Source organism: Apiospora hydei (assembly GCF_038363865.1).
Source record: "Apiospora hydei strain CBS 114990 chromosome Unknown utg000009l_segment0_segment0, whole genome shotgun sequence".
NCBI classification, from domain to species: Eukaryota; Fungi; Ascomycota; class Sordariomycetes; order Amphisphaeriales; family Apiosporaceae; genus Apiospora; species Apiospora hydei.
The window spans coordinates 3,543,096-3,557,838 of record NW_027117368.1 but is presented as its reverse complement, the minus strand read 5'-3'; the positions used below and the strand labels follow the sequence as shown (position 1 = coordinate 3,557,838).

The following is a 14,743-nucleotide window of genomic DNA, read 5'->3' as shown; positions in this document are numbered from 1 at the left end:
AAAAAGAACAACCGGTGCTGGAGGATCTAGGGTATATATACTCCCCCAGAAATAAGGTTATGCCATATTAACTGACCCGAGCCAGGTGATGGAAGACTTGACTGTCAGAGATGCCTACGAGCCAGCCGAGGAGCCTGTCCTGGTTCTGAAGCCCGGGGGTGTGAAGGGCTTTTAACTCACTCTCACGTCTAGTTGGAACAAAGTTCATCGGCATTTCGTATCTTGTACAGGGGAGCTGTGGACGTTCGTAGGCAGAAACAAGGCTGTCTGGGGGACGTAAAGCAGGTACGTAGGTGCTGAAGGACGTTGTGATGCTCTGCTCCCCTCGTAATGGCAATAACCAACAACCACCCTCTGTAAGCCAGGTACCTGGAAATCCTGTGGCCTCAGTTATCAGAACTCGCCAGTCGGAACAAAAGTGAAATATCACGTTGGGACAGTAGGTTGGGCTTGATTGATCTTACAGCTGAAAGGGCCCGAACCATGGGCCAGCTCGAGACAATGGCCATTGACCGTGTTTGGTTGAGTCACTTGGCCCGTTGAAGGTTGTAGGCTGTGCCTGGCATTGAACAAACTCTAGTCTGAGGAATATTCAAGGTCCAGATCGAGTACGAGGTTCCGAGAGTATCGCTCCAAGGTGGGCAATCATGAGTGTATCAATCTAAGAGTCCAGGACTATACTCGAGAACCTCTGATCAGCAACGTGTAGGTATTGCTGACCTATAATGCCTAGGTATGTATCAATGTGTTGGATCATTCACAAAATGGCAGCCTAACTGGAAAAGGTCGATATATTCCAAAGCAAGCAGGTTCTGGTATGTGGTTGCCTCTGCTAGTGACCCGAGAAAAACAATGGAATCGAGTCGCCCGCGGCTTGGTAACTCTAAACCGTTAATTGCCCCCAGAATCCGCACGCCAGTTGAACACTCGAACCATGGTAAGACGTAACTTTCTTGTGGACAGAAATAAACGGCTCGGGTCCCAGATCATGCACACTCCAGGCAAAATGATCAAATTGAGCCATACACTGAACATCAAGATAAATCGCATTCCTTGTCTACTGAAACCTCCCAAATAAGGCTTGCCTACAGCTGCAGCATCGAGGTTCTCCGCCTCGGATCATCACCACAATTCAGGCGATAGAGAATGATGCATTGGCGAGGAAGAAGGGCATATCTATATGCTAAGTCGGGACAGGTCTAAGTGACGACAAAGGTGCGTTCGTATGATAGAGAAATACGAACTACACTTCTTGGTTGAGTATTCGTATCGTATATCCCATAAAGGTCATCAAGGATGGAACACGTGAATTGGATTTGATGTCTGAAGGCACTAGACATACACACATTACCCCGTCTAATTGCCATGGGGATAAGTCCTTCAAGACTCAGTAATACAGAAGGACGGAATGAAGCGTTCTCTGGCGGCTTTGTCTACAAGACCGTGCCTACTTAGCCTGTACGTCGTTCGCGTCGAGGTTATCTGCATAGGGTGGGTATGTCTTTGCTGCTGCTACTAGTGACGGGCAATTGTACACCAAGATGCCGAGTTTCATAAAATTACGAACGACAGTCTGCTTCCCCAGGTCTATGTGCTTGAGAAACTCGCGCGATATCAAGCCCCTCGCATGTGTTACGTTGATGGGTATCAGTCTCAATTAGGACCACTTCATCGATGAATCCATGTCACAAATCAACGACCGTCAAAGTATTCCAACAATGTGGTCCACCTGGCCAACAATTGACAGAAAAAGCCAGGGATCACATCAGTTATGCAGTGAAACACATTCGTATTGAGGACTAGAGGCTTTCAATTGGACCCTTGAAGTCGGCCATATGGTCTAGAGAAGCCAGGCCCCTCTCGTCCGAATTGGTTGTCTTCGCCGCCGAGCCATTGGGGCTCAAAATGTGCACCAATCGCCTCGGGCGATGGTGGTCACATCGTAGTCTCGTCGGGGAAAAGAAATTGACAAGTCCCATGTCACATTGGCTGCCCCATCATGAAAGAGAGCAGACCATGTCACATTGGGAGGGAGTTTTCCGAACCGAGTATCGTGAGGTATCGTTTGTTGTCATCGCAGTAGTATTTCATTTCCTAGCACGGAGTGCATGCTAACTCGTAGCTGTCCGTAGACCATAAGAGCAAATCCCTTCCCTGCATGCAATGAATGCCATAAACAAATCAACCGGACCCCGAAGTCGCCGCAACCGTGGACAAATAAACCGTTTTTTAGATCTCGGTGGTCACCTTGGCCTTGGGGTTGGTGACCTTGACGCCCAGCTGCTTGGCGCGGGCGATGATGTCGATTCGCTTTCGGGACGAAACGTTGTGGGCGATCCTGCAGGGCTAGTCAGTATGATATCCCCAGATTCCATCTCTGTCCAGCAGCTGATTGACGGGGCGCGTTTGACGTACTCTGCAGCGTAGGTGCGGTTGTGCATCATCAGAAGCTCAACATCGTTGGTGTTCTGGACGAGGAAGGCCTTGTGGCCGGAGGGCATCATGTGGCGGGTCTTCTTGTTGGAGCCGAAACCAATCTGTGGAAAGAAGTCCACCGGTCAGCAAAAAAATCCCACTCAATCCAAGAATGTCGCGGATCTCCGACTCGAAATGCCGAACTACGATCCAAGTCGGAGATGTCGCGATACGGATCAACGTACAGAGGGCATCTGGGTGTTGCCACGGAACCGTCTTCGGACACGGTTGTCAATACCCTTGGGCTTGCGCCATGATCGGTCGAGGCACTTGAAGCGGTCGGCCTGGTGGCGGTTGAAGGTCTTGGTTCCTGTTCAAAAAACCCTGTCAATTTCCATGTTCCCGACTGCCTTTCGCGCGAATAGTAGGTGCCACGAGATGGCGTGCTTCGTCGCTGTGGGAAAAAAGATCGAGGGGTCGGATTGACGTACGCTTCTTGACGATAGGAACGTGCTTCTTGGCGGCAACCATCTTGACGAGTTGTTAGAACAAAGGTCCAATTCTAGTGTGAGAGAACTTCGGCAGAGATTTGGCAATTACCTTGACGGATTATGGGGATTTGTCCTGGATGGTTAGTAGGTGTCGGGTTGGGGGGTGAGAGTGTGGTAGACTGGCTTCAGAAATTATCGCGAAAAGGCAGAGCCACTGTAAAATTGATACACACATTCCAATTTTGCCCTTCCGAAGGCCTGATTTTTCCGGGCCGTGGGGCTTGGTTGGTTGGCTCGAGCGTCAAAGGTACGTACCTAGGGCTTTTTGCAGTGGTGTGGGAATTTGGCTGCATGTGGGCAGTGTGGCTGGTAGCAGGAAAGGCCAAAGGGAGTGGGGCCCCTGCGGCTGAACTAGAGTCCAGTCTTAAATGAGGCCAGACTCGCCAATTATGTCACTCGCTTCCATGGAAGTGGATGAGGAAGAAGGGGGTAGCTACAAATAGGTCTGCATGTCCTCCATCAACAGGCAGGGTGAAAGATGACTTATGTCTGGGGTACACATGTGGTAGAGACATAGACACCTTGTTGGATGTTCGCATTTCCGCCGCATCTGAATTCCTTACTGCTGCTATCAGAAGCTCGTTTTACTAATGATACCCTCGAAACGTTGCCTCTCCCGTATTAACATCGAGCTGCAGGACGGGACCGTCTTGATGAGGAGATGATTGGTTCTCAATATACGAAAAGCCCAGGGGGCATACCAGATCTATGTTCGCAATGTTGGTCTACAACTCGCTCTGCCAAATCCCAGCATACCCCTGCCGATGAAGAATGACACATCCAACGGTCCACCGACGTTTTCTAATCATACCAGACAGTCATGCCGTCTAGGACCATCCATGGGCTACTCCGGCCCTTGGTTGGTATCTCTCTGCCCATCATGTAAATATTCTCATGTCTCATAACTCATTACTGTTGCGCGCACTGAGCCTGCGGCTCATCGTCCTCATCCGCCCACTCGCTCTGGTATCGAGGATCGCCAGATTGAGCACCCATCTGGTATTGCGTTAGCTTTGGCAACGACACGAAGAGTGGTGGGGTAGGTCAACTTACATCTTCGATATCAGCATCGTCATCGTACTCGACATCATCAACTTCCTCAGCCTTGATAGGCTCAGGCGGGCCAGGCAGAAGCTTGCGAAGACCCTCGTACTCGATGTCATCCTTGAGCCAGCCATCTTCGGGGAACTCGATCTTAACGATCAGGTAGAGATCACCCTTGGATTCGCCCCTCTTCAAGGGCATACCCTCACCCTCAACCTTGAGCACTTGGCCAGGTCGCAGAACCTTGCCTCTGGGATGACTAATCTGGATACCACGGCCATCAAGGTGGGCCAAGACAACACGAGAGAACCCGCAGATGGCTTCCTCGAGCGTTATCTCCAGGTCGGCCGACAAGTCGTTTCCAATACGGTGAAAAACGTCATGCGGCTCCTCTACCAAGATGAAGACGAGATCACCCGGCTTCTGGTCGGGCAGCTGATCAGCTTCGCCTTCTAGGACGATGCGCTCTCCTTGCATCGATCCCCGGGGAATGTAGATCTCGAGTGGCTTCCGCTCCTTGACGGTGCGCTTGCCCTTGCACTTCTTGCAGCGGTCCTTCTCCTTGAAGAAGTTGCCGGAGCCCTCGCATCTGTCGCAAATGGCGGATTCTCGCGTCATCATGCCGGGGCCGATCTGACGGAACGCCTCCACCATACCGTTACCCTTGCACTTCTCGCAAGTCTGCGGCTTGACATCCTTCTTTCCTCCTGTTCCAGTGCAAGTGCTGCAGAGAACCTGCTTGTCGGCAGCGAACTTGACCGTCTTGCCCTTGTAGAGATCCTCTAATGTGACATTGTACCTGGACTCCTCGTCGGCGCCGCGTCTGGGCCGGCGAGGCCCGCCAGGACCGCCGGGGCCACCGGGGCCACCCATGCCCATACCAAACATCTGCGCCAGAATGTCGTTGATATCTACTTCTGGGCCCATGCCGCCGCCCCTTGAGGGGTCAAAGGCGGCCATGCCGTGTTGGTCGTACATAGCGCGCTTCTCTTCATCTTTGAGGATCTCGTAGGCTTGCGAAACACTCTTGAATTTGGCTTCGGACTCTTCGCGGAGTTCTTCGCTTACTTTGTCTGGGTGGTGTTGCAGTGCGAGCTGGAAGCGGAAGGTCAGAACTATGTAGCAATGCAAATGCAAGATCAAGTGAATAGTTTACCTTTCGGTAGGCCTTCTTGATGTCGTTTTGGCTGGCATTTTTGTCGATCTCGAGGAGCTCTGCGAAGAAGCATTAGATGACTGATTTTGCAGATGCGGCGATCGTCCCGCGCTGCCAATGGCGGGGTGAACATTTACCGTAGAGATCAACCTCTTCTTCCTGCGCTCCTGGGAAGTCCATGACTGAGTCTTGCTGCGAATAGGGAGAGAAACCAAGGCGAACAGCGCAAGAGAGTGATGGCTATTCGGTTTGCCTTGCACGAAAAGCGAAAAGATGTCTTGGAGACGTTGTCCCGCAGTCGTGGATTTCCAGGGTGTTGGGCCTTGTTGGACTTGTTAGAAATTATTTAGCGGGGCAGGTGGTGGTAGTCACGGTTTTCCAGCGTTTTTACCTACGCCATCGGTACGGTACTTCCCAAACTGACAATGATGTACCGGCATGACCGATGGTCAAATTCGTCCATTGTCAGATGCGCAACATTGAATTGGATGCCTACCTACTGCCAGGGAGTCTATCAATGAACGACATGAATCTGCTACAAACTATCAACACGAAGATGAGGACTGGTAAAACATCGTAGAAAAGCAACACTGCCTGCCCAGATCGCACAGGAATATGCCAGAGCTAAGTTACGGTTTCCACGTGCAACGCAAATGCTTGTGCCGCCATACATGCATGTCTCCCAGACGCAAAAGTAAGTGTGGAAATCTGGGTAGGTGGTAGGTACGCTGGTTCAATTAACTGGAGGTGAAAAACTTGAACTCCAAAGGATTGCCAAGTTCTATGGCAATCGACTTGCGGAAAACTGCCTTCCATGCATCGCAATCGACTTGTGATGCATGTGTCCTTGTGCCTTTTTAGTACGGAATGATTTTGGCGTTGCCACCATCAACATGCGATTCATACAGAGGCTTCCTTCAATTACAGACGCGGCGAGTTTTCCCTTCTTACCTACATACGTAACTGTCGCAACGTAAGCCCACCTGCATAGGGCTGTCCAATCGGGATGTCGACTGGTCAGTTCGCTGGAGGACAAAAACCCGCCCAGGCTTTCCCTCAATCTGCATATCCCCCACTTCTGGACGAACGATGGAATATGAGCATGTGCGTTGTGCTGTCGTTTCAACTGCGCGGTTTCGAGAGCATTGCAGATTTACTGGATTGGGCAAACCGAGAATTCCCTTGCATGGTTTTCGAGTTAACATGAAGTTGTTTCAAACCTAGATCTTCATTCTCTGGGCGAGTGAGGTTACAAAATGATGACGGACGTGCGGACCCTGGAAAAGATTACCCCAGGTCTTTTTTTCGCATCAGGGAAGTGCATTCTGAGCTCGGGGCACGATATGTCTTTAAACGGCATAACACACAAGCTTTCTCAGATCCGGCTCTCAATAGCCCCTGTAAATAGCAAGAGAGCCGAACGTATCGGACATCGAATGCAATACCCCCTTTATGTGCGAAATGAGATGAAGCTTTTATAATGAGGAATATGCAGCACGTCGGTGGTCCCTTGCGGCGGATGTTGCCGAGGGCACAACTGCTGACTGCAGGAAGGACCACCATCTTCAAGCGCTTTGCGTTCGCCGGGAGGCCTGAAAAGGTCGAGCAGAAGCTGAACCAAGCAAGAGCACTACCGACGACGCCGGCCCGGACCCGGTTTGCGCCCTCGCCTACGGGCTATCTGCACCTGGGCTCTTTGAGGACGGCTCTGTTCAATTACCTGCTGGCCAAAGCCACTGGTGGTCAGTTTCTTCTCAGGCTGGAGGATACGGATCAAGTGAGTAACATCCCGAGCTATCGTATGAGTCGAGAAGCTTACGCGGCCGGCTGCAGACGCGGATAGTGAGCGATGCTGAGCAAAGGCTGTACGAAGACATGAAATGGGCCGGGCTCCAATGGGATGAAGGTTTGTTAACCTCCCTATCATCGAAATGAGGAATTCGTGTGAAATACTGAACGGTAACTAGGCCCTGATATTGGCGGCGAATTCGGACCATACAAACAGGTAAAATCCCCCATGTACCTCTAAGTTAAAGCGCCACCATCAGACACCATATATTAAACTTGTTTACAGTCGGACAGACTCCCCATCTACCGCCAACATGTAAAAGAGCTCCTCGACCAAGACAAAGCCTACCGCTGCTTCTGCAGCCCCGAGCGGCTGGACGAGATCAAGAAGCTGGCCATGGCCAACGGCGAGGAGATGACCGGCTACGACGGTCACTGCTCCCACATCCCCGTCCCCGAGTCGGAGCGCCGGGCCGCGAGCGGCGAGGCCCACTGCGTGCGCTTCAAGACGCACGGCAGCGGCAGCAACTTCAAGCCCCTCTTCAGCGACCTCGTGTACGGCGCCTACAAGCCGCCGCCCGGTTCCGTGGACGACTTTATTATCATGAAGCGCGATGGCTTCCCGACGTACCACTTCGCCAACGTGGTCGACGACCACCTCATGGAGATCACGCACGTTATTCGTGGAGCTGTAAGTGTCATCCATCACCTCAATAGTGGTGCCTCTGGAAGGAGTCAGCTGACCCCAATTGGCTAGGAATGGCTCGTGTCCACCCCCAGGCACGTCGGACTATACGACGCCTTCGGATGGAAGTCTCCCACCTTTGCGCACGTTGGGCTCTTGACGGACCAGAACAAGCAGAAGCTCAGCAAGCGGCACGGAGACATCGACATTGCCTCGTACAGGAATAAAGGTTATCTCCCAGAAGGCTTGCTCAACTATGTCGTACTGCTTGGATGGAGTCCCGGCAAGGGGACCAAGGGAACTTCTGAAGTCATGGATCTTCAGCAAATGGTCGAGAAGGTTAGTTACCGATTTACATGCCTAACAAGACGAGACTATCGATCACGTTGTCGAGCCGCATACTGACCAAGTTGTGTATTAGTTCCACCTCCGCTTCACCCGAGGCGACATCCGCGTCTCCAACAAACTCGACTTCCTGAACAACAAGCACAAATCCAAGTTCCTAGCGCAGAGCCCCGAAGACCTACAAGTGCAAGTCGTCCCGCCCCTCGCCCTGGCGATCCGCAACCTCGAGAAGGAGCGCGCCAAGCTGTTCACGGGACCACCACCACCGCCGCAGCTCTCCGAGGACATCGACAACAACAACAATGTAGCCGCCACGCTCGACCAATTCGTTCCCGCCATGACCACCACTGGCGACGATGCCGCCGGCCTCGATTACAACGCAGCCTACATCGGCAAGGTCTTCGAGCTCGACCAAAAGACGTACGTCAACGCCGCGAGCTACGTGAAGCGCAACCGGTACCTGATCTGGACCGTCCCGACGGAGCTATACCGGCAGACGCTGCTCGAGGGCCTGCGGGATGTGCGCTGCCTCTTCGTTCGGTCACCCGCCGATGCTGCTGCCGAGAGCGGGACCGTGGAGCAGCAACATACCGATTCGGAAATGGACGCGGCTGGGATCGCCGGGCTATTTGCCGATGCCCTCCGCGACATCCCGGCGGACGAATCATCTTGGACCAAGGAGCGTCTCGAGGAGGTCCTCAACCCGCTCATCAAGTCCATCTATGGCATGCGGACGTCCCCTGAGACGGAAGAGCCGTGGGGCTTCCACATGCTTCGGTGGTTCCTGTGCGCGCTACAGCCTGGCCCGGCTCTGATTCCAAGTATGGTGGTGTTGGGCAAGACAGAGACGATGAATCGCATACAGCGAGCAATCGACTCGATAGCTTGATATCATTCCGTTGAGGAGTTTCGTGCGCATGACATGGATACGAAATAAAAATAGAATACTGGGAGGTTGGGATGTAGATTATGTGGTTTGGTAGACCCAAACTTTCTTGTATTATTCCTGTAACCTGCGTAGCCTCTAGAAAAAGACACCCAAAGCCAACCTCAACTCAGAACGCCGTCTGATGCTTCATGATCTCATAACCTCTAGCTTTTATGTAAAGCAGAACCGGGTCTCTTCACCGTTGCTTCTCGGGGGCAGATAGACCCGCATGCCGCCAGTCTTGCCTATATCAGATACTGCTAAAGACTCTTTACGACTTTACGTTTCAACGGGAGCCGTACTTCCGTCATTATTGTTGCCCAAACCATTGAAGACCTTGACCTTGACGTCCGTCGCCATTAATCCCTGCACCTCTTTGCCAACAACGGCGCGACTGTCTCTGGAAAGTTTCTCTAGGTCCGCGTCGGTTGCTCTCGAGGTAATAGCTGTACCAAACATGCCGCCGGGGCCGCCTCGGGTAGCGCGCGAAATCATCTGTGACGCCTCCCGGATCTTGGATCCCAAGTCTAGCATTTGCTTGTTTCCGAAGTCGCGGTTCGTAAGGAGGGGACTCTGCGACAGAGTCTGCACCCAATACTTGTTCCACAGCAACTCCAGAAGCTTCGTGTCGAGTGTGCTCTTGAAATGTGACACCTCCATGCTGTAGTACTTGTTGGCGTGCGCGCCGAAATCTGCCGCCTTAGCCAGGGGCACCGAGGTACCTCCATGCTCCTGGCTCTCCTTGGTGTTGCCTGAGGACGACCCGGCGTTGTCGGAAGCCTTGTAGCCCTGAGGGAAGGTGCGGAAGGCGCCGATCTCGACGCGGCCGGCGCTGATGGTGCGGTCGGGGTCGATGACGACGGCGCAGAACGGGTCCTGGAACTGCTGCTGCAGGGCCTGGGTGTCGACATCGATACCGCTGAGCCAGCAGCCGTAGCCGGGATGACTGTGGTACCAACCAACGACGTTCTCTTCGCGGCCTCCCTGATCGCGCGAGAGCTGCAGGTATTCGATCATGTACTCGTTGGCGTCGCCCTGGGCGTTGACTCGGGTCTCGGTACCTTCGACGGGCAAACCGAAGGCGTCCGTCACGATGAATGTGTCACCGGAAACGTATCCTTGCATCAATCCCATCACCTCAATCTCTCCGCCAGACCGCGCATGCATGACCATCTTGATCAGCGCCACCGCGCTAATGCGTACATGCTTGAAGTGGTGGGGGTTCTCCTTCCATGGCTTCTTCTCATTGATCGCTTTCTGGTCAGCGGGCGAATAGGCGTATAGTGCGTCTCGCGTTTCGTCGACAAGTTTGACATCGTTGTCGAGTTCTAGACGAAGGTGGATGGTTTGTTAGTCTGGGGACAGGATGAACGACTGAGACGGGTGATGGTGGGGTCGCAGCGGTAACGCTGGACGGGTTTGGAGTTGCCTCGGAAGAGGTGAAGTGAAACTTACCCCATGATTTCATAGCAACCTCCATCTTGGCTGCTGAGCTCCTCTGGGAGCTTGTATTGGATCTTGATGGATGGTTATAGCAGAGAGTAAACTGCAAATCGAGAAGTTCGGTTGCCGATGTTGTTCAATGTGCCATTGACATTGACAGTTGAAGGTGGGGAGCTAGGCTGCAATAGCTGATAGCAGCATGTTACTGGGTAGTTGCCTATCGATAGATAGACCCGCTTTCTCGATATGCCCCGGCCCAAATTTCGCCGGCCCTCAATTGAGGATCCCTTGAATTGAAGGGTAGAGAGCAGATCGCGACTTTTGGCTGTCTGGGGGATGTGACGACGCACATGCAGCTATGGCAACCACAATATCCAGATCCAGCATATTACAGCCCTTGCGGCAAACCCTCACGAGGCCGGTGGTATGCATACCTAGGAGAATCAGAATCGCATATAGTTTGCTAACAACTCCACTGCAGGCCCGACAGCCTCGGAGCGCATTCATTGCCTCCGCCAGCCGTTCCAAGGCTTCGATGTACACGAGCCCCTCAATCCGACTGTTATGCGACAAGATTTCTGACACCTACGTAGAGCCAAGCCAAACCAGACGACGCCCGCCTCCGTCCCGAGTGACGAGGCCCTCACAGTGCCGTTTCCCATGAGGTGCGCCATCCCGTCTATCTCCTCTCCTCGAGAACCACACTTCTGACATTTGTGAAAGGCACGAGGTTCATCCGGAAGAGCCAGCCATTCGTCTCCCGCGATCTGTGCAGTCACTCTACCTCCAGCCTCTGCGCCGGGAGGCCAACTATGGTGTGCCCACATGCGACCTGCAGTTGCGATCCTACAGCGTACCGAACCTCGAGTTCTTCTGCGATTTCGCCTTGCGCGCCGCTTACTACCTGAACCTGCCGGCTTTCGGACCGGTGCCGCTGCCCAAGATTAAGGAGCGCTGGACAGTACCCAAGTCGCATTTCATTTTCAAGAAGAGTCAGGAGAACTTCGAGCGTATCACTCGACGACGGTTAATCCAGATCCGCGACGGACATGCCGAATCGGTGCAGATCTGGCTGGCGTTCCTTCAGAAGCATGCCTACTATGGTATTGGTATGAAGGCCAACGTTTGGGAGTACAGCAAGCTTGGTAAGTCATGGTTTCTCCGCTTAGGCTTCATGTTCGGGGACTAATGAATATGCAGGTGTCGGTAAGGAGATGGAAGGTCAAGGCCAGGCCATGCAGGAGGTGATCGAAGACAAGATGAAGTTGCTGGGCCGCGACAAGACCGAGGGTACGGTTCAGAAGGTCCAGGAGCTGTTGGAGAGCGAGCGATTCCGGATCCAGGGCTGATTTGGGCCATCCTAAAGCCCAGCGCATACGTCCTAAGGGTCTAGCAATTGTACCAAGAAGATATGTACTATATATAGAAAAATAACTGTACTATCACTCGAGCAGGGCTGCGTTAAAAGAGCCCAAGCAACTCGCCCGGCGTCCACTGCAGGTCTAGGGTCAGAAACGATATTACGCGGCCATGTAACTTTGCCCTCACGTAACCAATATAATATTACGCAAGAGCAGTTTGTCCTGGTATATGTTGTGTTGTAGAGGGGATCCTGCGCCCCTGAGCTCTAGATGTGAGTTTAGGGGCTGTGGATGGTCCGAGCGCCTGTGAAGTTTGTTGCTCAGTCGAAATTGTTCAAAGACAATGATGAGATGGGAAACACAACCCGTAAGGGCAATAAAACCGACCAAATTTTTCGGAAATCGCATCTATAGCCAGTCTGATGTGAGTATCGTCCAATTTTCCAGCTTTTTACATCGGCACGTACTAATTGGCTTCAGAGTCCCCGCATTGCAAGCAGAAGGCATATGCTCAATTGCCAAAACAGCAACGTAAAGCCTCTGGATAAAGTCCCCCCTAGTTGAGCTGAGTAGGCTATCCCTGCTGTGGTTTGCATATACACCCAAATACCACGTGTTTTAAGGGGTGCAGAAGGTCGTTCACCCAGCATCGCAAGAAACGCGCCCTTTTCTGCAGCGGGAGGAAATGTCGGCCAAGGCTTGCGCCCGGATCTTTTCCGGCATCCAGCCGACGGGCGTGCCGCATCTGGGCAACTACTTGGGTGCCATGCGGCAATGGAAACGGCTACAGGATGAGGCGCCTCAGGGGACCAAGCTCTTCTTCTCCATAGTCGACCTGCACGCCATCACGATGCCGCAGGATGCGCCGGTGCTGAGGCAACGGAGCCGCGAGATGATGGCCTCGCTGCTGGCCATCGGGTTGGACCCGGCCAAGTCGACCATTTTCTACCAGTCCAGTGTTCCAGCACACAGCGAGCTGATGTGGATCTTGAACTGCACGGCATCGGTTGGCTACCTCAACAGGATGACGCAGTGGAAGGTATGTCAAATTCTAGTGCCCCATCGTCGGATCTGGCTAGGAGAAGCTAATCGGGCCGGCACATGTAGAGCAAGCTGACGGAAGACAACAATGCTCTGAGAATAAACGACGATACTATTGAGGCGAAGCTCAAGGCGGGTCTGTTCACGTATCCCGTTCTGCAAGCCGCGGATATCCTGATACACCGGGCAACGCATGTCCCTGTCGGTGATGACCAGCGGCAACATCTCGAGTTCGCAAGGGAGTGCGCGACCAACTTCAACCACGCCTACCCAGGTGGCGACCTGATCGCCCCCGAAACGATAACAAGTATGTTCCTCTTCTATTCTATCTACTGCCTATTAATGAACTACCAACCGCATGAATGCTAACCCCCAATGCGCAAAACCACAGCCCGATCCCCCCGCGTCATGTCCCTGACCAACCCCCTCAAGAAGATGTCCAAGTCCACGCCCAACCACCGCTCGCGCATCCTCATCACGGCCGGGGAGCCCGAGATCCGCCTGCGCGTCCGCGGCGCCGTGACCGACTCCCACAACGCCGTGACGTACGACCCGGAGCAGCGCCCCGGCGTGTCGAACCTGCTGGACCTGCTGTCCCAGTGCGACCCCGACGCGCGGGAGCCCGAGGACTGGGCGCGCCGCCTCGCGGCCGCGGGCGCCGGCCTCGGCGACCTGAAGCAGGCCGCCGCCGACGCCGTCGTGCGCGAGCTCGCGGGCGTCCGCGAGCGGTACGCGGACTTCCTCGCCCGCAAGGGCGGGCGCTGGCTCGAGGAGGTCGAGGAGGAGGGCGCCGAGGCGGCGCGCGAGAGCGCGGCGGAGACGATGAGGATGGTAAGGGACGTGGTTGGGCTCAAACCCATGTAAATGAAACGCTACGTTAATGTGGCGTACACACGTATATATTATTATACGTTTCCCATTTGGAAATCACTTCACAGGCCACACATATGGGTCTGCAAGTGCGCTTCTCCATTCAGCTGTATCAATACATCGGTATATGTAGGCAAGATACCACTGTTTGTATGTATGTACGATTATCCTTGCCCGACTACTCCGTTTCCAGGTAGGTATTCTGAGATGGGCTGCCTGGAGGTCCTCCCATGATGGGCTCTGCGACTTTCAATTCTTGACCAGCGGATATGCGGCACTCCTTTCTAGTATAGAAATCATAGTGAGTGCGCAACTGCCCGCCTGTTATGTCAAGTTGCTGTCTGTCTGCTCACTGTTGTGTTTCCTATTAGATAGATACACATGGGAATTAGCCAGAGTAGGTTTATAGGTCCATAATGACGGTCACATTCGTTTCTCAATTGAAGACATTACCAGCCCACGGAACATCTTAGCCAGTGGGTGGCTAACTGGGCTACCAACGGGTTACTGCGCGCACGAAGCTAACAGCCACGTTGGTTCGCGCGGACGATGAACCGGGGCCGTTCAACGTCGCTGAGGTTTCGATCCAGTGCGTTCTAAGTAGGCGCGAAATGCGGCTCTAGGTCTCTAGAAGGCTGGTGGTGGCTGGTAGGGTATCACGATTCACTTGGCTTGGCAGCTAGATCAGCCCACGAACAGATCGAAGTGCGCCATCTTGCCTGCCTCAAAGCTTAAGTGGTGCTGCTACTTCGAACTCTAAGGGCAGTGTATACAGAGCAGCTGCACCAATAGACGCACCCGCTCGTCATGTATACCGCATCGCCTTGCCGCACGTGCTCCACCCAGCCGTCCGTGTCATCATCACTCTTCCTTCCTTCCTTCACTGCGGCCGTTTGACATAAGTCTAAATCCTCAACCGAAAACAGGACATGGTGGCGCACAATTCCATCATGAAATGCGATAGCTCGTCATCAAATGCCATCTTGTCTCATGGACCCCTTTCAACGTCTTTTGACCTTAGCTAGGACCCTGCGGCTGGGGAGCTGCGCGATATACTGCTAAGGGAAGGGATGACGGAAGAACTATAATATGTATGTATGTACACTGCAACATCTG

The 14,743-nt window shown here is 53.4% G+C and overlaps 6 protein-coding genes across 6 annotated transcripts; 3 read left to right on the top strand and 3 right to left on the bottom strand.

Annotated features, from left to right (window-relative positions):
- Nucleotides 1–2,229: 2,229 nt before the first annotated feature.
- Nucleotides 2,230–2,946, bottom strand: PG997_012876 (60S ribosomal protein eL32; the record flags this gene model as incomplete). The annotated part of the gene is made up of 4 exons (XM_066817190.1): nucleotides 2,230–2,338; nucleotides 2,416–2,537; nucleotides 2,661–2,785; nucleotides 2,907–2,946. The coding sequence occupies 4 exons, from the start codon at nucleotides 2,944–2,946 to the stop codon at nucleotides 2,230–2,232; spliced, it is 396 nt and encodes a 131-aa protein (XP_066662882.1).
- Nucleotides 2,947–3,875: 929 nt separating this feature from the next.
- Nucleotides 3,876–5,346, bottom strand: PG997_012875 (DnaJ like subfamily A member 2; the record flags this gene model as incomplete). The annotated part of the gene is made up of 4 exons (XM_066817189.1): nucleotides 3,876–3,962; nucleotides 4,020–5,105; nucleotides 5,167–5,225; nucleotides 5,304–5,346. The coding sequence occupies 4 exons, from the start codon at nucleotides 5,344–5,346 to the stop codon at nucleotides 3,876–3,878; spliced, it is 1,275 nt and encodes a 424-aa protein (XP_066662881.1).
- A 1,300-nt stretch (nucleotides 5,347–6,646) lies between these two features.
- Nucleotides 6,647–8,873, top strand: PG997_012874 (glutamyl-tRNA synthetase; the record flags this gene model as incomplete). Its single annotated transcript, XM_066817188.1, has 6 exons — nucleotides 6,647–6,943; nucleotides 7,000–7,072; nucleotides 7,134–7,171; nucleotides 7,241–7,645; nucleotides 7,712–7,978; nucleotides 8,061–8,873. The coding sequence occupies 6 exons, from the start codon at nucleotides 6,647–6,649 to the stop codon at nucleotides 8,871–8,873; spliced, it is 1,893 nt and encodes a 630-aa protein (XP_066662880.1).
- Nucleotides 8,874–9,191: 318 nt separating this feature from the next.
- On the bottom strand, nucleotides 9,192–10,392 carry PG997_012873 (uncharacterized protein; the record flags this gene model as incomplete). Its single annotated transcript, XM_066817187.1, has 2 exons — nucleotides 9,192–10,240; nucleotides 10,368–10,392. 2 exons carry the CDS (start codon nucleotides 10,390–10,392, stop codon nucleotides 9,192–9,194), a joined length of 1,074 nt encoding a protein of 357 aa, XP_066662879.1.
- Nucleotides 10,393–10,713: 321 nt separating this feature from the next.
- Nucleotides 10,714–11,704, top strand: PG997_012872 (mitochondrial 37S ribosomal protein uS10m; the record flags this gene model as incomplete). The annotated part of the gene is made up of 5 exons (XM_066817186.1): nucleotides 10,714–10,779; nucleotides 10,837–10,892; nucleotides 10,949–11,020; nucleotides 11,079–11,500; nucleotides 11,556–11,704. The coding sequence occupies 5 exons, from the start codon at nucleotides 10,714–10,716 to the stop codon at nucleotides 11,702–11,704; spliced, it is 765 nt and encodes a 254-aa protein (XP_066662878.1).
- A 697-nt stretch (nucleotides 11,705–12,401) lies between these two features.
- Nucleotides 12,402–13,621, top strand: PG997_012871 (tryptophanyl-tRNA synthetase; the record flags this gene model as incomplete). Its single annotated transcript, XM_066817185.1, has 3 exons — nucleotides 12,402–12,755; nucleotides 12,824–13,064; nucleotides 13,149–13,621. 3 exons carry the CDS (start codon nucleotides 12,402–12,404, stop codon nucleotides 13,619–13,621), a joined length of 1,068 nt encoding a protein of 355 aa, XP_066662877.1.
- Between the last annotated feature and the right edge of the window lie 1,122 nt (nucleotides 13,622–14,743).